Source organism: Gopherus flavomarginatus, chromosome 8 (genome assembly GCF_025201925.1).
Source record: "Gopherus flavomarginatus isolate rGopFla2 chromosome 8, rGopFla2.mat.asm, whole genome shotgun sequence".
NCBI lineage: Eukaryota > Metazoa > Chordata > Testudines > Testudinidae > Gopherus > Gopherus flavomarginatus.
Window position 1 is genome coordinate 87,334,125 of NC_066624.1, and position 25,036 is coordinate 87,359,160.

Genomic DNA, 25,036 nt, shown 5'->3' on the forward strand with positions numbered 1-25,036 from the left:
GTATAGTATTGCAATTTTTTTTATGGAAGGGGCCCCCGAAATTGCTTTGCCCTAGGCCCCCTGAATCCTCTGGGCGGCCCTGACTGTTTTTCATTGCTAGTTAAGAAAAGCATTTTGACAGTTCCATTATTTTTTCTAATCAATTGCAAGTATCAACATCCTGCTGGATCAAGTATGCATGATTAAGTAATCTTGCTTTGAGTGGCTTCATTTATGTTATGCAGAATACTACGATTCCAGGGTTGCTTCATATTCAAGATATTAATGCTGTGGAACTGCTATGGTTGGGAGAAGCTCCCACCTGTTGAGTGCTGGAAATTTTTTCTCTAAACTACGTTCGGGGGGAGAAAAAGAAAAAGAGAAGAATAAATTTGTATATTAGTAATAGTCAGTTAAGTATTGGAACCTCATAATCTGTTAATTTATAGTTGGTCCGTAGAATTTATTTTCTCCTCAAATCCTTATCCATAAGGTTCAGATGGGCGAAAATATAGGTGGTACAATAGTTACCAGTATGCAGTCCTAAATTAGCTGGATGTTCCTGACTTAAAAAATCATGGGTGAAATCCTCACCCCACTGAAGTCAATTGCAAAGCTCCCATTGGATTCACTGGGGTCAGGATTCCACCCTCTCAGTGAAATATAACTTGATACCTTTTTTCCCTTTCAGAGTACAAATTTGGTTAATAAATGTAATAGAGCTGATGAAATATACTTAGACTTCTGTAAGGCAGTGGACCTGGTGCCAGATTATATGTTAATATAAAATTAACATAGCACACATTAAATGGATTAAAAGCTGGATAACTGATAGGCCTTCTAATGTAACTCTAAACAGGGAATTTTCATCAAGTAGGTGTGTTTCCAGTGGGGGTCCCACAGGGATCGATATTTGGTTCTACACATTTTAACATCTTTATCAGTGAATGCGAAGAAAATATAAAATCTTCACTGATGAAGTATGCAGGGGACACACACATTGGGGGAGTCATAAATAATGAAGAGGAGGATAGATCATAGGTCACTGATTCAGAGCAATCCAGATCATGTAGTAAACTGGGTGCAAGTAAACAATATGCCTTTTAATGTAGCTAAATGTAAATGTATACATCTGGGAACAAAGAGTGTAGACCATACTAACAGGATGGGGAACTCTATCCTCAGAAGCAGTGGCTCTGAAAAAGATTTGGGGGCCATGGGTGATCATCCAAATATGGGCTCCCAATGTAACATTGTGGCCAAAAGAACTAATGTGATTCTGGGATGTGTGAACAGGGGAATTTTGAGTAGGAGAGAGGTTATTTGACCTCTATATTTAAGACTGGTGTGACCACTGCTGGAATACTGTGTCCAGTTCTGGTGCTCACAGTTCAAGAAGGATATTGATTAAATTAAAGCAGGTTCAAAAAAAAGCCCAAGAATGATTGAAGGATTAGAAAACATGCCTTAGAGAGAGAGACAGAGAGAGAGAGACTCAAGTTGCTCAATCTATTCATCTTGACAAAGAGAAGGTTATGGGGTAATTTGATTACAGTGTACAAGTACCTATATGGGGAAGTAATATTTAATAATGGGTTCTTCAGTCTAGTAGAAAAAGGTATAATATGATCAAATGGCTGGAAGTTGAAGCTAGACAAATTCAGATTGGAAATAAGGCGTAATTATTTAACAGAGTAATTTACCAACAGTCGTGATAGATTCTCAATCACTGACAATTTTTAAATCAATATTGGATGTTTTTCTAAAAGATATGCTCTAGAATTATTTTGGGGACGTTCTATGGCCTGTGTGATGCAGGTCAGACTAAATGATCACAATGGTCCCAATGGCCTTAGAATCTATTAATCCCGGAAACGCTTACTGTCATGCTATAATTCCCCACTCTGAACCTTAGCGTCCAAAAGATGGGGTACCAGCATGAATTCCTCTAAGCTCAGTTACCAGCTTAGTACTTGTAGCGCTGCCACCAACCAGGAATTCCAGTGCCTGGTACACTCAGGTCCCCCCAAAAACCTTGCCCGGGGACCTCCAAGACCCAGTCCCTCTGGATCTTAACACAAGGAAAGTAAACCCTTTCCCTCACCGTTGCCTCTCCCAGGCTTCCCCTCCCTGGGTTACCCTGGAAGATCACTGTGATTCAAACTCCTTGAATCTTAAACAGACAGGAAAATTCACCCTCCCCCCTCCTTCTCTCTCCCCCTCCCAGACTCTCCCTGAGAGAGAAAGTAATCCTAACACAGAGAGAAAATTAACCTTTCTCTCCCCCTTCCCTCCTTTCTCCCCACCAATTCCCTGGTGAATCCAGACCCAGTCCCCTGGGGTCTCACCAGAATAATAAAGACAATCAGGTTCTTAAACAAGAAAAGATTTTAATTAAAGAAAGAAAAAACAGTAAAAATTATCTTTGTAATTTAAGATGGAATATGTTACAGGGTCTTTCAGCTATAGACACTGGGAATACCCTCCCAGCCTAAGTATACAAGTACAAATTAAAATCCTTTCAGCAAAATACACATTTGAACTCCTCCCAGCCAAATACACATTTGCAAATAAAGAAAACAAACATAAGCCTACCTCGCCTTATCACCTAGTACTTACTATTTTGAATCTATAAGAACCTGTATCAAGGAGATTGGAGAGAAACCTGGTTGCACATCTGGTCACTCTCAGAACCCAGAGAGAACAACCAAAAACTAACGGCACACACAAAAACTTCCCTCCCTCAAGATTTGAAAGTATCCTGTCCCCTGATTGGTCCTCTGTTCAGGTGACAGCCAGGCTTACTGAACTTGTTAACCCTTTACAGTCAAAAGAGACATGAAGTACTCCTGTTCTATTAACCCTTAATTATCTGTTTATGATACTTAAATACTTAAATTTATTATCATGAGAAGTCGTATTGAAATCAGTAGGGCTACTCACAGTAGTAAAATTAAGCACATCTGTAAGTATTTGCAATCCTGAGGCCTCAGTGAGGAGCAAGTCTAGCGTTACACTTATCAACGTTAGGTTTTAGAGGAAACACCCAAGCAATAGTAATTAATAAATGAAAGCAGTTCATCCTCTTGGGTCTATAGTGTTTCAGTCTATCTACAGACTCAGGAAACCCTTTTGCACTGGTTTACGTTTGGAAAGTTCCCTTCAGATAATAAGAACTTCCTTCAGATAGAAGATCTAGAATTTTTCTTCATGCAGGAAGGATCTAAAGGATTACGAAAGGGGATACAATTTCCAAGAGAGTCTTCTTGCAAAGATGTTTGTCCAGTGTGGGGTTGAGAGTGGGACCAGGGTTTGGTCACCCACAAATTCTGCTGATTCCCTGAGGGTCCAACCACCCGCTAGTTGTGTCCCCATCATCCATGACTCCACTGAAGGCTGTAGGACAACCCTTGCCTGCTTAGAGGCAGGTGCATCCACACCATGCAGAAGGCACAGCATGAAATTAGTAGGGTCTGGGACTATATTATCTTTTCTCTCAAATCTCCATATGATGGGAAGGGGCTTACGTGTATCTGCACTCATCCTGCCCACCCGCAGGGTGTTAGAAAAGGATGTAGGATACTTTCTTGGAAGCAGAGAGCCCCCCTTTCAGAGAGGGGCAGTGTGATTCACGTGTGGATCAGGGAAATACAGGTGAGGCGTCTTCCCTTTTTTTTAATGAAAGGTTAAATGCTGCAGAAACTGATGAGACTATCAAAGAAATGTGGGTTACCCAGGAAAACAAGTATTACAAAATAGTTGCTTTTTACTTTATCATTTTAGGCATGTCATTTGCTTGCACGTAATAATTGTTTGAAAGGTCATCTTGGCCCATCCTGCAATCCTGGAGCAGGCAAAGCTTCCCTGGAATTTTGTATGTGGTGGGTGTGCAAAATCCAGCCCTTAATTTGCAACTGTTCAGCATTGAAAAGTATTCATTTTCTGAATGGATTGTTCTGAGCTTTCTTTATTGCTTACTATGGTGATTTGAAATATAGGTATTTATTTCTTCATTTATAATTTTGTACAGTGCACACAACACATGTAAACACTTTGCTTTATTTTTGTTATTTAGGTAACCAGCCACAACAAGGGGTGAACCAATATGGGCATTCTTCACACTTCTGAATCTGAAAGGTGGGATCAAGATGTGGTGTTATGTTTGCACTGAAGAAAAATCAAAATTCAATGCACTAGTTATTGCTAGAAAGCAAAATTTTAATTTTTTCTCTTTAATTTTTTCAATACGTATATTTTGTGCTGCAATTGATGTGAATATGTAACAAAGTGAAAGATTATTTTTTTTTGCATTTAACTGGAATTAATTGTATGATTTGTGGGCCTATTTAAAGAATACAGTTGTTGCAAAGAATTTGGTGCTTTTTTAGGGTACTGTTACTTTAAAGGGGTTAAAGAATGGATTTATTTATTTGTGGGAAACATTTTTTCTTTTGTTAAGAACTGCACTGGACCAAACTACTGATTTGAAAGGCACTTCCGATTTTGGCATAAAGATTAATGAACAAATCAGAGTGTTCTCCTTTGTTCTTCAACAGTAAAATGAACATTGATTTAAATCATATTAATTTTGACTGTTTGTAATTTTCATAAGCACTTTATAAAGTTCTTTGTTTAAAAGTACCCAATTTTCTCTTGCTTTCATTGTGGAAAGAAGGTGCTGAAGTGGGTTTCTTGCTTGTATTAGAACTTCCTAAGATTTATATAAAAAGCCACAATGTAACATTAATAAATCTACTAGAAGTAGCTGTGCTTCACATTTTTCTTTTTAATGCAAAGTTCATTGGCAGTGAACCTTGTGAGGGTACAAAATGGGGTAACAAAGCCCTGAATAGCACAACAGATTTTGCTCTAAATCATTTAGGGCCTGAACCAAATCCTGTTGAAATCTGATGGCAATCTTTCCATTGACTTCAACTGGAATTGGATCTCTGGGTCTCGTGCTAAGTTCAGCAAAAGTCTCTTTCCAGCTTTTGCCCTTTGGAAGCTTGTGCCAGGCTAGAAAAGCCTCCCAAATCCCTTTTGCTGTTTCTGCAGTGCTCTAGCTGGGCCTCATGTCTATTGATCTTGACCTAAATGAGTTCTTCCTCTAATAGATGTATTTATTATTTATTTTGTATGGTAAGTACTTAAAATTTTGAATTTAAGTCTTCATGTTGGGTGATAGTCTTGGTTGTGTAATGCATACTGCATTTATAAATTTGGTGCAAACGCACAACTTATACATTAAATTTATTATAAAGAGATATAACTATTTTATCCTTGTTCAAGTATGTGGTATATTTGCTCGTATTAGAGTAAAAATATCAGAATAAATTTACTATGGGTTCATGTAATTTAAGAGTTACTCCATATGATTTTCTTTTTTTAGAATTAGATGCACAAATTGTGAAACATGCAGGGCATTTCAAAATACATGGGAATTTTGTTCTCATGTTCTGTATTAACTCATCTTTTCATTTACCATAATATAAGTGTACTGTTTGGTATCCTAGTCAGACTTAGATTGAATAGAAAAGAGTCAACACTCAGCAAACATTGTAGTACTGTATGACATCACAGATAATTAAATTTTCATAAACAGTTTAGTGTGGAAAATCATAATATCAATAATTTGTATCTAATTCTGACTTCCACACTGCAAAGTCTTACCCATACAAGCAACTAGTAGGATGGGTCAGCATCTTTACTGCAATAAAATTCTTGTGAACTGCTTTGTACATTGTGAAAATTATTTAACTCAAAAATTCTTCACTTCACCATCTCAGCTTGTACAGACCTTTATCAAAACAGAAAGGCCAGTCATTCCACTAAATGAATAGGTTGTCTGTTTTGAAATATTAACATGTACCTGTACATTTATTTTCTTTTTTGTACATTAGGTATTTAAAAAAAATGCCTGATGCAAGTTGATATCCCTGTCCTTTCAGGTGACTGCATGTTACTAGAATAGTATCCACCACAGAAAAGCAGACTTAAGACCAGTTTCTGTCCTCAGCCACATACATACAACACGCTTCACTGCAATGGGGCTTCGTGGTTTTAGCTGAGGGCAAAACCTGGAGGTGCATGTTTACTTAGTAGAATTTGTTTGTTTACAAATTAATGGCATTGAAAGTACCAGAAGCAAAACACAATTTTAACTTTAATTTTTCTTTTGGAGCAAAGATTTAAAACTGTGTTAAACAAAAATAACCTAGATTACCATCTAATCAACTTTCAGTGGTCCCTGGGGACCTAGTCAGCAAAAGTATTCAAGGCTGCCTGTGCCTTGCAAAGCCCCAAAACTTCTTGGGTCCTGACTCTGCTTGAGTCAAAGTTACTCAGCAGAAAAGATCAGGTTGAAACAAAAGCTCTTTTAAAAACAAATGAACAAGCTGGCAACTTTTTGATCCTAAGGTTTTGGAGCTGGCTTGGAAGCTCATGCAAATAACTTAGCCACCAACTCATTGTTCCTAGTTACTTTGAACTTCACAGCAAATCAGAATAACTGTTGTGTGTGTCAACAATTAGGAAGATTTATTAACACCACATTAGTGGCAGTTCTTCGAATGTTGCTAATTTTTGCTGCTTTTTCAATGAAAATGCGTTTTAGTTTCCTGTGGGCTAGGATTACTTCCCTTCACTGTCCCTTGAATGGTTTGTAAATGGGGGTGAAATTATTTGGTAATCCTCTGGGCGACTGTCCTTTTAGTGCTCTTCATTGGGGACTAAAGACATTCGAGATTAAGCAAACAGAACTATTTAATCCAGTCAATTTTCTTCTACCTCTCTATCAGTACTAAGGAAGGAAGGAACAAGCAGCTATCATATATGTGGCTGATCTCAGAAAGTGATTGATCCACCACAAAACAGTCAGTCACGCTGCGGCCTCTCTTTGAAGTTCTTCCCCAGCTGACTAAAATTTAGTCAAATGGGGTAGAATCTGCACTCAGATCTCAGGAACATCCTGACCATGTTCTGAGTGTCAAGAGCCTGCATGACCTATGAGGTAATTCAGTAGATGGGTTGGGGGGTGTTGCTTTGTTTGTTAGTTGTACAGGGGTTTCTGCTATGGGGCTTTTTGTGTGTAATCGAGCTATACCTATTTTTTCAATAATAGTTTTAAATATTGTGTGACATTTTACTGATCTAAGATACTAGGATGGTGTTACATGGTAGCAGCTTCTCTACATCATTTCCTGTATCCAACAGGTTTTCTGTGGTTACTGCTAAAGAGGCATTAATTTCTACTCTACAGTCTATGATCCCTGTTGGAAGGGGTCATAGAGCTCAGGTTATGGTCATGGAAACAAGTGGCAGCAAAACCAGCCTGCCATATTGCTGGTGAGGAAAGGACCTCAAGGAGTAACACTGGGGGGCTTCTGCTCCATGCGTATGTCCCAGATCTGTGAGTTTAGTCCCAGCAAATACTCAGGTTCTGCACTGGTGTTGGAACTGTGCCCTGAGTCTACATTAACACCTCTCTTAGAAAGACCAAGTCAGTTAGTGACTTAAGCTTTTGAGGTTTATTTGGCCCAGGGAGTCCAAAAATCTTCTCTGGTGCAGAATGCCTAAGTGGCCATTTCCTATTGAAAAGGGGCTTTCTCCTGAATTGCAGGAGGCAGATGCTTGGGAATACTATTTTCTATTTGATTGAGCCCCTTCATTCTAAATTCCTATATAAATTGATGTACTTATTTAATTTGAAATCTTTAGAAGGTGAGATTGTGGTGACAGGGACATTATACTAAGCTACTCTGTTTTAATAAGTAGGTTTTGTTGCTTTTGAATTTTTAAACAAAGATGAATAGAAACCCTATTGTCCATTTAGAGAGCATTATTAAATCATTTTGTATTCTACTGCCCTGGAAAAAGTTCTCCATTGTGAAAGAATAGAATGTCATATTAAAAATAGCTAAACACTTGTTTTCTGTGAAATATTTATAAAAGAACTACAAAATATTCATACATATCAGTAAGGCAATTTAAATCGCAATAAAATTTCCTCTTTTTTGTTCTTAAATATTTTTTCATTATATGTGCCATGCTTCTTATAGTGATACAAGATGGACAATAAGAAACTAATATAAAAAAAGGCCATCCTTTACTGAAGATTTTTCAGATACATTTCTGGAAAGCAATTTTATTTTGATGATCACTATTGGCAAAATAAAAGTGCCTTATGTTTTTAATTGAAGTCTATTTGTCATTGAGTAAATCCATACTAGTTCATAATGCAAAATTTTTTTCCCAAGTCTTTCTCTTTTGCATGTTCATTGTACATTGATTATTGTAAATGTATTTGGAGTCACCTACATGCTTCATGGCTGCCTTTGCTTAAACTTCCACAATTAAACTCAGTCCAGATGGAGACTTTGTTAACAATTACTCAGCCTGTATTTCTCATTTCAAACAACTTGAATATATGTTATTGTGAAATCGCTGCCAAATTGATTCTTAGCTGTGCACTTGTACATGCCAGAATCTGAAGATTTTGGATTCTGAATGATTAATGTCCCTTGGGGGTGAAGAAGTTCACTTCCAGATGGTCTGCCTTTACTAGCTGGAGAAAGCACAGAGTGGTCTGGTAGCTCCCATGTGATTTCTGGTTTTGGTATCCCCAGTGCCATACAGTTGAGCTGAACTGCTGCCCCAGCCATAGTGCGTACACTCTGTGGTGGTCTGTTTGTAATCCGTGGGGGGTAGGCTACAGTAATTACAGGAACAGTTATAGATGACTCTCCAGCATTGTTCTGAGCCTTACACAGATAGTTTCCTCTGTCATGAATGGTTGCTTCTCGAATAACTAAAGTACCATTTTCAAGTAATATGTATTTCCCAGTGATCTGAGGCCGATCTAGCATATAGCCACTTGGTACTGTCCATATAATGTTTGGTTTGGGGCTTCCATCAGCAAGACAGTGAAGGGATAATGATTCCCCACTGATGCTCTTTATTGGTCCTCTTGAACGAGTAAGAATAGTGGGCTTCTGACCAACTTCCAAGATGATCAGCTTTTCAATGTAGCCCACTTTATTTCTAGCTGCACAGCGATACTTTCCTGCATCATCTCTGAAAGGATTATATATGATGAGAGTACCATTACTGCCTATATGATACCGGGAAATTCTGACTCCACTGGAAAATCGTGTGCCATTGGGTAATATCCAGATGATTTCAGGAGGAGGGTTTCCATCTACTGAACAATTTAAGATGATGGTTTTTCCTGGTTTTGCTATTATTTTTTCATTTAATGGATTTCTAAACATTGGTCGTCTTAGCATTTCTAATACCTCCAACTGTACTACCAATATGCTTTCTCCTCCATCATTACGTACCACGCATATAAAATCTGCTGTGTCTGAAGGCCTTACATTCCTAATTTCAAGTGTCCCATTTTTGTGTACTGTTATTCTGCTCCCATAGTACGGAGCTGTTAGGAAAATATTGTCAGGCATTATCCACATAATTTGAGGGGAAGGTGTCCCTTCTGACATACAATCTATTTGCTTCTTGGAGTGCCTTATTGCTGTTGCTTTAATGACTGTTTTGTTTGTATATAAACCATTTATCAGGGGTGGTTTAGAAACAACATCCAGTTTATAAAGTTTTGTGTCATCCCCACCAGGGTTACGGGCAACACATACATATTCCCCAGCATCCAACAGTTTCACTTTGCTGACTGACAGTGAGCCATTAACATGCAGTAAATATCTGTTTGTTGAAGCTGAGATCATATCACTGGAAGGTAGCAACCAAAATATTTTTGGCTTGGGTTCTCCAACAGCCTCGCAGTCAAATACTGCATTATCCCCAGCTTTTACTTTAGCATATGTCCTGTAATTCTGCTTTATACGAGGTGAAGCTGTTACAACTGTAATGTGTACCTTCATTTCATCTTTTCCTAGTGTATTTTGGGCATAACAGGTATAGTCTCCCTCTTCAGATATTCCAACCTTGTTGAAATACAGAGTTCCATTGTCAAAAAGAATGTATCTCCGAGACCTGCGCCCACTGTCATCTGCTTGCATCACATTATTAATCATCGTGCCATCTGGCAAACTCCAGGAGATCTCTGGCTCAGGTGACCCAGAGGCTTTACAGTCCACTCTGAAGTCCTTCCCATATGGTACCTGTTTTTTAAAATACTGTTTTTGGTCAATCTTTGCTGGTTTCATAGTCACACTGACTTTCATCAGTATCAGGTCATCTCCAATTCTGTTTCTTGCTACACATAAATAGTCACCTGCATCCTTTTCTGTGACTGCCTCGATAAACAAGGATCCATTAGGATAAACATGGATTCGACTTCCCATTCTAGAAGAAAAAAAAGAATTAATTAATGTGTAGCCACATGCTAAAGGACAACACTGAGCCCTGATAAGTGATGGGCTCAAGTGGATGAATCGCTGTGGGTTTTTCTCTTCTGTATCTTAAAATTGTGCCTATCCCATCCTTTAGATACATGTACATTATTTGTTTTAAGGAAAAACAAAGATATAAGAGTATCTTTCCCAACCCTGTCCTCCCATTTTTGTTAGGACTAATTTATCTCCCCCCTACCCTTGACCACTGAAACCCAGCTCAACCCACCGCCTCCCCAAAAGACTTGGGTGTGTGTGGAAATCTTGCTTTGTGCCAGGAAAGTCATCAAATTTGGGCTCTATCAGATCAACAGGGGAAAAGAGATCCAGATTTTATGGGCCAGGTCTTCAGCCAAAGCCAAAAAAACAGCTAGCACAGGTCAGAGGGTTGTGTGCAAAGCAGACTTAGAGCTCTCCTTCACACTGTCTCCCTCCTGCTGCAGATGTGGGTAGAGACATTTTCTTCCAGCATTGTGTTAGAACAACCTGATGGCTGCTCGAACACCAGGGATCTGAAACCACAACCCAGGATCAGCACAGCGTAAAGGGCATCATGACTGTTGCCACGTTTCCCCATGACAACTGCAGCAAGGGGAGTGCATGGTATAATGCCTGCATCTGTAACTTTCACTCCATGCAGCTGAAGAAGTGAGGTTTTTTCACCTACGAAAGCTTATGCCCAAATAAATCTGTTAGTCTTTAAGATGTCACCAGACTCCTTGTTTTTTTTTTTGTGGATACAGACTAACATGGCTACCCCCTGATACTTGACACCATGGTATAACAGCCACTACAAGATCATTCTTATAGTAAGATGATTGACCTCTGGCTGGTTAAACTGAATTTAGAGCCAGTTTATGCTAGCAGTGTGACACATTAGTTAGAACATGCTGCACCCGATAATCTGGGCCTTGGTGTCTGATTCTGATCTCACACCAGTGTTTACACTAGTGTAATTCTAATTACTTCAGTGGAGATCCTTCGGAGTCTTACTGGTGCAAGTGAGTAGAATTAGGCCCTAAGGAAAACCTTCCTTCCACCATTTCCCTCCTGTTTAACTTGAGGTAGTAGGGGTAGAGCCATATCCAGGTTTATAAATGGTTTATTTGTCTTATAGTGAATGTATAAAATAATAATCTGGATAAACATTCATAAAATGACCATTAGAGACCAAATGTCAAATCTTTTGGAAAAATATCAGTATTAAACCAAGGCAATGTAATTTTAAATGGGAAACCATTTATTTACAGCTACCTATTTAATAATACATGCTTACTATGTTATCAGTTGTAAAGTGAGGGTCTCACGTTGTCCTTCTGCAGGAAAAATGCACATGGGCAAGAGAGATGAGCTAATTCTGACACTTTACAGGTGCAGAAGAAAACCATCTACAGTGTGAGAACATGCTTCATTTTTTAATTAGGGTTTTGCCTTTGTTGCACACTGTATGAAAAGCTTTGTTTTTTCCTCTAATCTCTCCCATTCAGACTTTTTCAGACTACCTAGTCCACACTAAAGAAAGAATTAGGCTAAATTATAAATGTTCTATACACCCAAATTTCAGGACCAGAGCTCATCTGAATCTGGTAATAACCATTCCATGCTTGCAGGGCTTAGGAGCTCTGTAATACTGAGTTACCATTTCTGTGGTGTTACTAAGCTCTGCCGCATGAAGTGATCTTTTCCATTTTACTAGATAGCTGAAAACTGTGGAAATGAAGAATCTGTGGAGTTATTTAACACCTTCATAGATCTAGCCTTTCCTAAGTAAACCCTGTTGATCTCAACCAGTCTCTTTTTGGGAGGAATTCTAAAAGTATGGGTTTTATAATTGTGGAAGTTGTTCATATAATCAGAAATCTAATCTGCTTGAACTTTTTGCTTGGGAAGTAAGTTTCAGAGTATGAAGCAGTCTCTGGAGTTGTAGAATGAACCTGCCTCCCCTCCCCCCTCTAGCTCTTTGTTCAATAACTAGATCCCCCACAACCAGAAGAAGATGAGTGAGAAACTGTACTTTAGTGGCAGGCTTTAATAAACCTTTCCTCAAATCTCTGTCTTAATTTATCTTGCTTATCTTAATTTATAATGCTTCTAGCAGCCTATAAAAAGTGATGTGTGGTGATGGGCAGAAGGTTCTACAGCTTTTTTGGTGTGCAGGATATAGACAGAAAGCTAGGACTCCCTTGCACTGAAAGCAAGTAATATCACCTGGAAACTGGCAGTAACTTACACTCACTGGAATATCTCCTGCTCTACTGGTTTTCAGAATAGTAAAATGCAAGACTCCCCTTTGTTTCTTCCATGCATCTGTGGTTTTGGCAACACCTAAAGCAGAGATGGGCAACCTTTGGAACGTGGCTTGCCAGGGTAAGCCCCCTGGCAAGCCGGGCCAGTTTGTTTACCTGCCGTGTCCACAGGTGTGGCCAATCGTGGCTCCCACTGGCCTGGAATGGCAAACAGCGGCCAGTGGGAGCCGCAATCAGCTGAACCTGCGGATGTGGCAGGTAAACAAACCGGCCCGGCTCACCTTGGTGCTTACCCTGGTGAGCCATGTGCCAAAGGTTGCTGATCCCTGACCTAAAACTCATCCACATGTTCTTCTCCTCTAGTGGCAGAATGCCAGATCTGGCCATTTAAAATAAGTGTTAATAAAATGAATACAAGGCAATTATGTTGTGTGTATGAATTTGGTACACATTACCATAAACTGCAAACTTTTATTTAAATCAACTCAGTGTCAGCAGATTTTATTTTATTATTTTTTTTGTTAAAAATAGACTGTCATTGAATTGGGCCTTTTAAACTGCTATTTATCATTTGAAATCATTTTAACACTAATATTTACCCTGCAATCTAAAATGTGAAACAATTAATTTCTTTGGTCATACTTACTGATTGCCAGTAAAATAACTGCAGTAAATTTATTCCCAACTTTCAGTAATTGGACTGTAAACTCTCACAGGACTTTGCTTTTAATACAGTAAATGAGGTTTTATAGGCTTTTTTAATAAGCAAACAAATGAATACTTTAGTAATGCCAGTTTCTCTCCAGCCAAATGGCTGGCAACTGGTGTATGCAAAAACAAAGTGTTAACTGGTACCCAGTCTTAGTTGCTCTCATTCTGTAACTGGCAAGAATGTGAAACGTCAGCTCAGCCATAAAATACAGAAGTCAAAGTAGCTGTCAAAGGTTGCACGAGTAATCAAGACCCTAGTTTTATAAATTTGTGTTCTCACTAAATTCTACTTGCTTTTCAGATGAAACTATATTCACTAGATCCTTTTTCTTAACGAACTAGCAAATGGCTTTTCATATTTTTAGCGACTATATTAGTTTTGGAATTCTACAATCAAAACTTTTATAACAGTTAAATGTCCCCACTTCCGCTCCAACAAATTTAGATTTTATTGTGCAACTGTTTTAAATTATTTCATGATGGGAAAGCAGTTTATTTTTACAAAAATAAATTGCTAATTTTTACCAATTAAATATTTATGTGATATCAAACTATATCACTTTGAACAATCAGTTTGCTTGGCATTACATTCACAAACTATCATTGTCACTGCTAAATTAGTTTGTTTCAACAAGCAGTCTTACAAAGCACAAATTAAATTATCGTTACCATATACAACAGATTTATAGTAAGTTTATAGTATTTCTATGCAGCCATTGTGCTCTGAGATGCCATTAATTTAACTGATGTTAAATCTCTTCTGTGGTACATATGGCATGTAAAAGCCTTAGTAAAGTAAAATCCTCAAGTTTACTCTAATGTATATATGCAGCATGAGTGTCAGCTTTATATTAACAACCAAATCCTATTCAACTGACATATGTATGTTGAGGATTTGGCCTTAAATCAGAACAGAATAAAATGACCTAAATTCAGCCATTGCATGAATAAATTAGGCTTCACTGATTTAGCTGGGCTGCACCCCCTTACGGTAGGGCTGAATTTGGGCCTTTAGTATTAGAAATATAATAATAAAATTGCATTTTCTGTCACTAGAGATGACTCTCATCACAGGTTAAAAACAAAATTGGCTTCAGTTAAGCAGAGTTACAGTACGTTAGGCACTTATGCTTGGCAATATCACAGGATTGACACTTTTTTTAAAAAAATTATTTCAGTGATTTGTGGTCTGCTATTTTAAAGTAAGCACCAGAAAAATAAAGCAAGAGCTCAGTCACAAAGAAACATTCCTACCTGTGCCATTGGTCAACAACTGCCTTGGAAGGTAACCTCCAGATTATTCTGGGCTTTGGCACCCCAGTAGCTGAACAGTTTAGAAGCAATCTGTCCCCAAAATTCAGCTGAGTCATTTTCAGAGATGCAGTTGCTATTCTGGGAATTGTATCTCTCTGCTCCACCGTGAGATTTACCACCCTCCTCTCTGACCCAGTGGAGCTTGTAGCTATGCATTCATAATTCCCGCTGTCAGAAGGAGCTATGTTTCTTATGTAGAGGGTTCCATTGGAGAACAGGAACAGTTTGGCATTTACAAAATGCAGAGGCTTCACTACTGTTCCATCAAAGAGGACCCAGTGAACACTCGGATGAGGGTTTCCTTTTGCAGTGCAGGGGAGTTTCAAACTTTCACCCATAATTCCTGCAATGTGTTGTCTCTTCTCTTCCAAAATAACAGGAGGTGCCACAATCACCTGTAGTTTTACTGTCAGCGTATCAGCACCAGCTGGATTACTAGCCATACATGTGTAAAGCCCTCTGTCATAAACAGTGACTTCCTTGATTATTAAAGTGCCATCCGGTTGCACAGTCGCTTGCTTGCTTCCTGGAAAAGATTCTGAGACATATGTTTTGTTTGCTAGAATCCATGAAATGGTAGGGATGGGCCTACCTTCAGCTCTACACTTCACAGACACAGGCTTTCCAGAATGGACAGTGATCACTTTTGACCTGCCCTCTAGGATCCTCGGTGGATATGCCACCACAGACAAAGTGACGAGGAGCTGATCTGAGCCATGCTGGTTGGCAGCAATACACAGGTACTGTCCACGGTCCTGAATGTTCACATTCTGGATAGAGAGGGTGCCATTAGCAAACACTTCAAACCTGTTGTCACGCTTGCTTTTTGATACATCAGACCCTAATTAAACAAAAAAAGTAAAATATATTTATATTACATAAGAAGCCTTTATTTATTTACTTTTGCTTTTTATCTGATAAAATAATATTTGCAACCAAAAAAAAAAAAAGCTGCCTTGGTTTTTATCCTGCACTCATCACCATGGTATCCGAGCACACTTTCTTTGTCTCAGCTTACTTTCTTTAAAAGGGCTAAGAACAGTGACGGAATGAGAGGAATAATAGCACGTGTTTATGTATATTGTGAAAGATGTCTTAAGGGACCAACAAAAATCAATTACATAGGTGGAGGTGATCTTCCAATAAAGGGGAAGCAGAATTGCTCAGCAATGAAGCACAGGATCTTATTACAGGTGGATTCTTAATAAGCCTGGTCTTCTGTATAGGCCTCACTACAATAATGCTATTGTTAACATATGCTGAATATGGTAAACATTGTTAAATACAGATTGACCTTTTTTTCCTCTCTCTCTTTTTCTTGAAGAGACATTTTATAAATACAGTAAGACACTTCAGGATGTATGTGCAGGGCTGGGATATTACTACTTTTCAGCCATATGTATTCATCATCTTATTGCTTTATGGATGGTATCCCACCTAAAGCATGGCAATATCCCAGCCTGGTGTACCTAGCACCTGTCTTATTGCTAATATATAGACAACATTTTAAACAAGGCTTATACAGCTTACCTGATGACACTTTAGTCCAGTGAATTGTGGGAAGGGGATTACCAGTCGCTTCACAAGGGATGAAGGCATCTGAATTAGCCAAAACGGTAAAAGCAGCCAGTTTTCCTCCGACTATTCTAGGCTTTGCCAATCTATTTTTATATAAGGAGTCTAGGGCTATGAGGTTGTTGTTGGTTTTTTGATCTGTTGTCTTGTCAGACCAGCTTTTGACAGAATTGTCCTTGTTCCTTTTCCATGCAGGAGTATATGGAGTGGAGCTCTGTGAGGATTTTAATATAGTCAGAGTATTAACTGTTAGTGTTTTGCCTATTTCCGAAACTTCAGGAGACTGTTTATGCCAAAACTTGTTTTCCCACCGGGGAGATAAGGTGATTTGCAAGATACTTGTGTGTGGTGTCTCTGTTATTTGGGATGCTAATGGGGTAGGATGCTGTATGCTGGGGTTGATCACATGGGTAGTTACAGCAGGAGATTTGGTACTGAGCTCACCTTTGTCAGGAAATGTTGCCTTTGCTGTATGTTTCTGCTGAATAACTCTCTGTCCCATTTTTTGGTGTGGTCTTTTACTTACCATTGCAATAGTTTTGTTTGGTTGAATATGTGCTGATTCAGATGTTATGGATGTGGCGGGTAATATTGTGGTGGTGTTGGAGGACTTCAAAGAAGATGATGTGGCAGGTTTTTCAGTAAAGAGAACATCAGATGGTAGTTTAACAGGTTGAGTGTTCTCAGCTGTTGTAATTCTCATTAATGTTTGTGTAGTTGTTACAGGTGAGCCTTTAGTTACATCTTTTGTGTTAAGAATCTGTGGCTGAGGCACAGTTGTAATTGGGATTACACTCGTGTTCTTATAAAGAAATTCAGTGGGTAGGGGGATGGTGGGCTTAGTTAAAGCCCTAGCTGTTGTCAGGATATACAAAGCTGTGTTCACTGATGAAGCAGTGGTGGAGCTATGGCTTGTAGTAATGCTTTGTGAAGTCATGATCTTCTGGAGCTTTTTCCTCCTTTGATCTCTCCTCCTTCCAGCTCTGAATACTTTGATTTTAGTGATTTTAGCTTCAGTGTGGGGAACAGTAGTAGATCTAAATGTTGGCATTGGTCTTGTTGCATTCATTTCTTTGTTGATAGCATTTGGAAGATTAGAAAAATAGGCTGAAGGTAGCAGTTCTGCAGTAGAAAGAGATGGAATGGGAGACTGTTTCTCTGACATACTATTATCATGACTGATAGGTTTAGTTAGGGATAAGAGATCATCAGTTTGATTCACTTCCACTGAAATAGTTGTTAAATGAAAAGGAGAAACTCTGTCTATGGATAGTGTTGCAGTAGTTTTAGGAAGCATGGAGGTTATTGTAGATGATGGCGCTGTTCTTGTACGTTGTCTGGATAGCTTCTTCAATAGCTCCTTTTGAACGTGTACCTTTCCAAAGAGATGTTGCCAAGGAATATTTCCTCTTAAAACTTTGGAAGAAGTTCTAGTTTTAGTGGTTGGGAGGATGGATTTAACATGTGAGAATGTCTTGCTGTCTGCAGAAGTTGTAGTTTCCACAGATACACTAGCAGTCTGTCTTGCAGTTGTAGGGAGTCTGAGAGCATATGTTTGCAATCGTGCACTGGCCTCTAGTTTTCTTTGCAGGGTACTCTGTCTGCTTTCACTATAGAAAGGCATTACAGTGGGAGTTGTTTTTTCTCCTTCTGCAGTGGGTCTGTTTTTCTCTTCAGCCAGGAATGCTGTGGTTTGACTCGTAAGCTGCTCTGATGTGAGTTCTGGTATATCCTCTTTCAAAGGTGGGGGCGTATATGTTTCTGGGCTAAGCAGTTCAAGAGAACTTCTGGGAGGAGTTGCGGGATGTGAACACGATAGACATTTTGTGTCCTGCTCCATAGCTGGAGGCAGAGTTGTACTTTCTCTACTGGATTCTTGTCTCACAAAATTATATCTATGTCCCCTGATAGCTGGAATTCGATCTGGTCTAACAATTCGTCTTCTACCAGAAATTTTCCTTCGTCTTCCATATCGTTGTCTTGATTGTGGTGTATTAGTTGTAACATCTCTAATTATCTGAATCTGCTGATGAGTAATAATAGTTGACCCTGGTGGTAGTTTAGGAGTTGTTATTTTTTGAGTACTGTGAAAATAAATGTGACCAAATTCATTGTTTGGCTCGCTGACAGTCACTACAGATATTCGATGATCTGATTTAGTTGAAGTCTTATCAATAGACTCAGTAAATAAATCAGGTTTTTCAACTGTGTTCTGGGAAGTGACAAGGCTGGTGATTTCAATAACATCTGCTGTTTGTGTTGTAGATATGATTTTTAAATACTCATTACTTCCCCCAAAAGACACCAATCTTTGTTCAGCATTAAAGTCTTTAGCTGTACTATTCACCAAACTAGATGCTGTTAATGGCTGTATAATGGTTAATGATGTTTGATTTAATTCAGAAGTCTCCAGCGAGTTTGGTCTTGTGACTGCAGATTTTTGAGCTGCATTTGGCTTTTTGCTCTGGGGTCCTATAGAGTGTGTAATCCATGGATTAACTGTTGGAGCAACTGCCTCTGTAACCATGACAGAAGTTGTTTTAGACTTGGTATTACTTGATGTAGTTTCAGGTTCTCCAGTTACAATACTTGCTGAAACTTTTTTCAGAGTAGGTATAGTAGGTGCTTCAGGTGCTAGTATAATAAATTCCTCTTCTGGAGGTATATGGTCACCAGATGTTTCTTCCTTATCCCCAGATACCTTAGAGGATAGATGGTCTGGTGATTTTGTTGTGGCATTTTCTTGTTTTTCTGGCAAAGTGGAATTCTTCTTTGTTTTTTCCAAAAATGCTGCCCAGTGCTGTGGGTCAACTCTCCTAGCTGAGGAAGTGAATTGTCTTCTGTGTCCCCTAAATCGTCTGTTTATTTTGTCCCCATTACGTCTGTAAGTCATCTCTCTATTGTTATTCCGTTTATTTGCAATCCCTGTGAGTTGATTTCTAGGTGCAGAGTCAGTGGATGCTTTACTTGTTACTGAAGTTTGCACAGTAGCTAATGGATACTTATGCTTTGTAACAGCTCTAAGCTCCTCGTGACCAGATCCATCTCTCTCTTCGTTTTCTTCTGGAGCTGTCTTTCGTTTTTGTGAAGCGCCCTCATTCACTTTAACCAGCACTTGGAAAATCAAAAAATCCATACCATATTCATTGGCTGCTACACATCTAAAATAGCCATTATCTTGTTCTGTCATCTCTTGTATTTTGAGTGTACCATTGTGGAAAATATGTTTGCTTCTTACAGACTGATGAAGAACTGTGTGCTCAGGTAGGATCCAACTAATAGATGCATCTGGGACACCAACAGACTGACATGGAAGGTAGAGTGTGTCACCAATGAATGCCGAAAGCTGAGCCCCATTAATGTTGTTGTGTTCCACATAAGTATCAATCACTGTGATCCTAAATGTTAGGACATCTGCATCATTATAATTTGTGCCTATGCAGTGATAAACTCCAGTGTCAAAACTATCAGCTGTCCGTAGTGTGAATTTTCCACTTTTAGCTATTACGATTCTTCCATCTTCACTAACATATGGCGCTCTAACTTTGCTCCCATCGGCTAGTATCCATTCAATGGTAGGAGTAGGCTCTCCAAATGCCTGGCAGTCCAGTTCCACAGTCCCACCCACTAAAACGGAGTGTTCTGCTCTTGTTGTATTATCTCTTGAAATTATGGCCCAGCTGTGTGTCAACTGTTTTTCACCAGCATTGGGCAAGATAATTTGAGCATCAGTTATATATTGAATATGCAGCATGCTGAGTGTGGTTGCTGTTCTGTCTAATTGTAATGCCACCTGGCGTTGGAGCAGCCAAGAAGGTTCAGCTGTCAGTTCACTCTCTATATTGGTAAAAACTTCTTCACTTTCAGAATACGTCTGTTTGTACTTGTAACTGATGTAAGGCACTTTGGTCAGTAAGAGATTCCTTTCGAGTTTCAGTGGAGAATCACTGTACAGGGCCAATATGCTCCACAGCTGTTGAATGTGTTCATAATCAATACTACACACCAGAAATGTTGAAAATGATACTTTGAGTACTGTAATATCACCATCTTTGTCAAATGAGAGTGGGGAAATTTTTGTGGGTTTTTGAACATTGCAAACCAAGTTAGCTTGATTTCCTGTTTGGTCTGTCATATTCAACATTATGGTTCCAATGGGAGCTATAAACTCTTTGGGAGAGATGGAAATGAAGTCTCCTTCATCTGGCATAGTGATGTTTTTAAATTTCAGGGAGGGGTCTATTGTTGGCTTCCTACACGTTAAAGATGCAGATGGGATGTTAACTAAATGTTTGCCTTTAGAATTTCTGGGATTGGCACAAACTGGACATTGCTGGGCACTAGAAGAACCTCTGTCTTTCTTGCACTTTATAATATCTAGGGGGAGGAAAAAACAAAGTAATTTTGTGATACTAGTTCCAGTACCAAAACAACAACTTATATTTTGCTGAAGGATCTTTCTTTGAATAAAGGGCTATAAAGTACTGACAATAGTGATCTTCAAGTCATCACCAAGCTTTATTTTAACTCTTTACTATTCCACTAGTGAAATCTTCAGCATGATCATAATTGCTATCACAGCTAGTTAGCATGGCACAGCCTTGCCTTGGGAAGCACACAGCTCTAGCAAGAGCTGTAGCAGGCATTGTTCTATTGTGCCCAGATCCTGTTCAGGGGGGCAAAAAGGAGAAGAAACTCCTTGTGCCCTCTTCTTAATTTATGCACCTTCCCTGTGGTCAGGCACAATATGGCCCTAATTAATTGAGGCTTACCATTGCGAGGTAGGAAATTATTACTTTCCTTATTTTAATTACAGCAAAGGTAAGCCCTAAAAAACAAAGGGACTTATCCAATGCTGCCTTTCTTCTCCTTCAGCCACAAGACTATCCTTTCCTTTTATCTCACCCTTTCCAAAAAATCATGTCACACATCTTATAGTGGTTTGGTAACATCGTCTGGTTATGCTTTGTCATGAAAACAATTTATCTGAAAAATTTGTCTGAAGCAAGCTGCTTATTCTTGTAAATAATTATTATTCCTGAGATTAAGATTGCAAACCATAATATCATAGTATGCTCTAAAAATATAAAAACTAGGAAAAGCATTTGTTCTGATAATCAAATTGTAAATGGCACAGAAAATATTACGTATTTAATGCATCTCTCTATCCTCACTTCACCTAACATGTACCTCAGTCCAGCCCTAGAGGGAACCTCTTTAAGAGAGAGAGGATAATTCATTCTCTTTTTACATTCTCACCTATTGAGAAAGAACATAATTCATTCTTGAACATTCAACTTTGGACACTGCCAGAAGAGGTTCCATTTAGAGACACCTGAGCTTGGAAATGTATTGGGACCACTAACTTCAGTTCATCTAGGTCACTAAACAACATTCAGATATTCCCTGTTTGCGTGTGTGTGTGTGTGTGCACACCTTGCTAGCCAACAATAATGGAAATAAAAGAGATGCATGGTAATTTACGGGAATAAAGTACCATGGGGCCATGGAATGGTAAGGAATAACATTTTAAACAGCTGACAAGGAAGTCACAGAAGATCAACAGAAAGTCACAGAATAAAGTGTTATACTTTAAGAAGTGTTATAATAGTAATGACCAATTTCTTACTCTTCGTAAGTCATTTACTAATTTGCCAAAAAAAATTACTATAATGCCTCTATCCAGATGTTACTCACTGGTAATTATAATACTTTGCACTTAAATAGTGCAGTTAAATGAAGAATCTCAAAGCACTTTCAAAACCTGGAAGTTACTTTCTCCATTTTAATGGTGGCTTAGAGAGAGTATGGTCACACATTAAATCAGTGGCAGAACCCAGATCTCCATGCTCACCCCATAGCTGTAGCCACTAGACAATGATGCCTCCCTTGTAAAGACCTTAAGGGAAGTCACCACTCTAGTAAGAAACAAACAAATATTCAGCTCATACTGTACCTGGCCATTGTTCTGCCCAATCTACAAACCATTGTAGATCACAATCACAGGACCAAGGGTTTCCATGAAGGTATATGCTCTCTAGTTCAGGCATGTAGGAAAACATCTCTTGTGGTAATGAAGTTAAGAAGTTGTCAGACAAGTATATATGCTTTATGGAGGATGTTTTAAATATCTGGATGTAGCGCAAGGTGACAAAAGTGTCTGGATGAAGCTGTTTAAGTAAATTTCCTTCCAAGTGCACCAGCCTCAGTGATGTAAGCCCATAGAAAACTTCCGGGTGTATAAATTCAACTTGATTGTGGTCCATATGCAACCGTACCAAGCTCTTGAGACCATGAAAAGTGTCCCTCTGAAGTATTCTGACTTTATTATAGCTCATTTTTAAGACCTGTTGGTGAAAAGATAGTGATAAAAAGTCTAATAAAAACTACATTATTTCGGCATTGGTAGAAGAATTCTAGCCAACTCTGAATTATTATTTCTCTGTTACGTGAAGTGCCTAGGTACACAAGTGATGGGCACTATGGGAAAAATCAGCAGATATAATAATTTTTATAAGTGTGATTATGGTCAGACATGACCTCAAAGATACCTTCTTATTCAACAGGCCAATGTATGTACACACTTTATTCACACCAATGGTCCTAATGAAACTGCTTTTGTGAAGAAGGTAAGCAGGGTTTGACCATAAAATAAGTGGGTGTATATTTTTTTCCCTTCACTTACTACTACAGTGCCTATACAAATATGGGAGGACAAGCTGGATTCTTGGCTGACAAATAATGAAAAGAATTGTGAACTCAGTCCCAGTTGAAGGATCTTTTTATGAGAGAGAATGTGCTAGCCAAAGCTCAACTTTCTGATGGCACTGTTTGCAGACTGGCAGTTGTAAAATGAGCAAATTTGTCAAAAGGTCATTGAGTGCTAATAAATATGGAATTATAATACCATTTTTGCAGTCATTTTTCAGGTTGGGATCATACTTTACATACTTTAGTAGCTTCCTAATCCTCACAAAGAACTGGTGATGTTTTTATGAATTACTGAATGTTGCAAATTAGCAAGTAAACAAATACAAAAAGCAACGATAATGCACAAAATCTACTTTGTTCAAGTATTTGCCAAATAGAATTGTTATAATTATTTACAGTCATATTTGTGTTCTGCTAGTTAATAGCAGCTGTGGATCAAAGTTTCAGCTGGGAAATTTTTAGGCCTTGTCTACACATGGAGCCATTCAGGAATACTCCGCCCGAATAACTCCATATGTAGACACTCTTATTCCAAAACAAGAGTGCTTTGTTCAGAACACAAGCATCCACATGTAGAGTTATTCAAAAATGCTGATCCTGACTAACTCCATACGTAGACAAGCCCTTACTCTCAACTGCTAATCGACTCTTGAAAAAGCAAAACAAACAAACAAAAACCCTCAGCTCTCTACTGTAGCTTCCAGGCTGTTCAATGAAGTGCAAAATGCTCTGAAGTCCACCTGTTGGAGCTACTCCTAGTGAAATATGCACTGATATAGCCAGAGGCATTGCAGCAGGCTTCTCATCTGGAAAATAGAAAGTCAATACTTTTAAATTAATATGTGTGAGCAGCACACAGAGTTGGTGTGAAGATAAGTATATTTTATTTAATTTTCTAATATTTCTGAATGGCACAACACACCAGCTGCTCCAATGGCAGTAATGGTTATATATGACCTTCCTTTAACAATCTTCTAGTAAATCTCTGCAGAGACATTCTAAGAAACCCAGTTGGTTCTGTGTGCAAATGATGGGATGTGCAAATTAGTGAAGATCTACTATCATAAGTTTACTAATGTTTTATTTTAAATAAGACATAAAGCACCAAATATTATAAACCTGTCTTATCTGCTGTTATAACATCAAAGAACTGCAATGTCCCTTAGTATTAGAATTTAACATTTTCTTTCAGTAGGAAACTTCCTTGGCTGAAAGCTGCAGGCTGGCAGGAGAAAGAAAATCTTGACAAAATATGATCTCTTTAAAAATGCATTTATTTAGTCCATCAAATTAACAAAGATAACTTTTCTACCAAAGATGTCGTACGAGGAGCTGTGCAGCAATACTCTCCCTTTTATCTTGGTGGATATGAATAAGCAGGGCTGGCCTTACCATGAGGCAAACTGAGGTGGACGCCTCAGGTGCCAGACTGTGGGGGGAAGGGGCGCCACTAGGACCCAGAGCGTAGAAAATCGTGTCTGCTGCTGGTGCATGTGTATTCTCTCTGCTCTAGATCAGGGGTCGGCAACCTACGGCACGCATGCCAAAAGTGGAATGTGCTGATTTTGCCTGGCACGGGGCTGCCAGCTGGGGTCCTGGCCGCTGGCCCCATTCAGCTCACTGCCGGCTGAGCGAACTGAACCCCAGGCTGGCAGGAGGCTGAGTGGGGCCGGTGGCCCGGACCCCAGACTGGCAGCAGGCGCCCTCCCGCCTCCCCCCCCCGGCTCTCCACTCGCCATGCTCGGGTCCTGCAGCTCCCAGGAGTGAGAATCGCCGGAGAGCGGGGCCCTGAGCCTGCTGCAGGAGCCGGGGTGGTGGCTCACACTCCCAGGAGCTGCAGAGTCCGAGCGTGGCAAGGGGGAAACCGGGGGGGGGGGGGGCTTTACATATGGGGACCACTGCCCGCATGCATCTGCAGCAGGAGGCCCTCCCGGGGGGGGGGGGGCGGCGCACCGGGCCACAGCTCACCGTGCTCAGATTCTGCGGCTCTGAGAAGTGTGAGCCACCACCGCCGCTGCCCCTCCTGCAGCTCCCCCCCCCCACTTCCTCAGCACCCTGTGGGAGAGGGGCTGTGTGCGCAGCAGCCCGGCAGTGTCTTTTGCCTCCACGTGGAGCCAGCATCTGACCAGCATGGGC

At 39.5% G+C, this 25,036-nt stretch overlaps 2 protein-coding genes across 3 annotated transcripts in view; one reads left to right on the forward strand and one right to left on the reverse strand.

Moving 5' to 3' along the window:
* The window catches only part of MED12L (mediator complex subunit 12L), a 276,235-nt gene extending 269,760 nt beyond the window's left edge, over positions 1-6,475 (forward strand). Inside the window, exon 40 of one of the 2 annotated variants that reach the window (XM_050965783.1) lies at positions 4,055-6,475. In XM_050965783.1, the coding sequence (XP_050821740.1) occupies positions 4,055-4,107 (53 nt within the window). In that variant the 3' untranslated portion in view covers positions 4,108-6,475. The remainder of the gene's footprint in view (positions 1-4,054) is intronic. The other variant, XM_050965784.1, reaches the window with a different exon arrangement.
* Positions 5,354-25,036, reverse strand: part of IGSF10 (immunoglobulin superfamily member 10) — a 28,915-nt gene continuing 9,232 nt past the window's right edge. Inside the window, exons 5-8 of the mRNA XM_050963721.1 lie at positions 22,146-22,536; positions 16,145-20,566; positions 14,555-15,455; positions 5,354-10,296 (exon numbers count right to left, since the gene is read on the reverse strand). Of these exons, the coding sequence (XP_050819678.1) occupies positions 8,388-10,296; positions 14,555-15,455; positions 16,145-20,566; positions 22,146-22,536 (7,623 nt within the window). The 3' untranslated portion in view covers positions 5,354-8,387. The remainder of the gene's footprint in view (positions 10,297-14,554; positions 15,456-16,144; positions 20,567-22,145; positions 22,537-25,036) is intronic.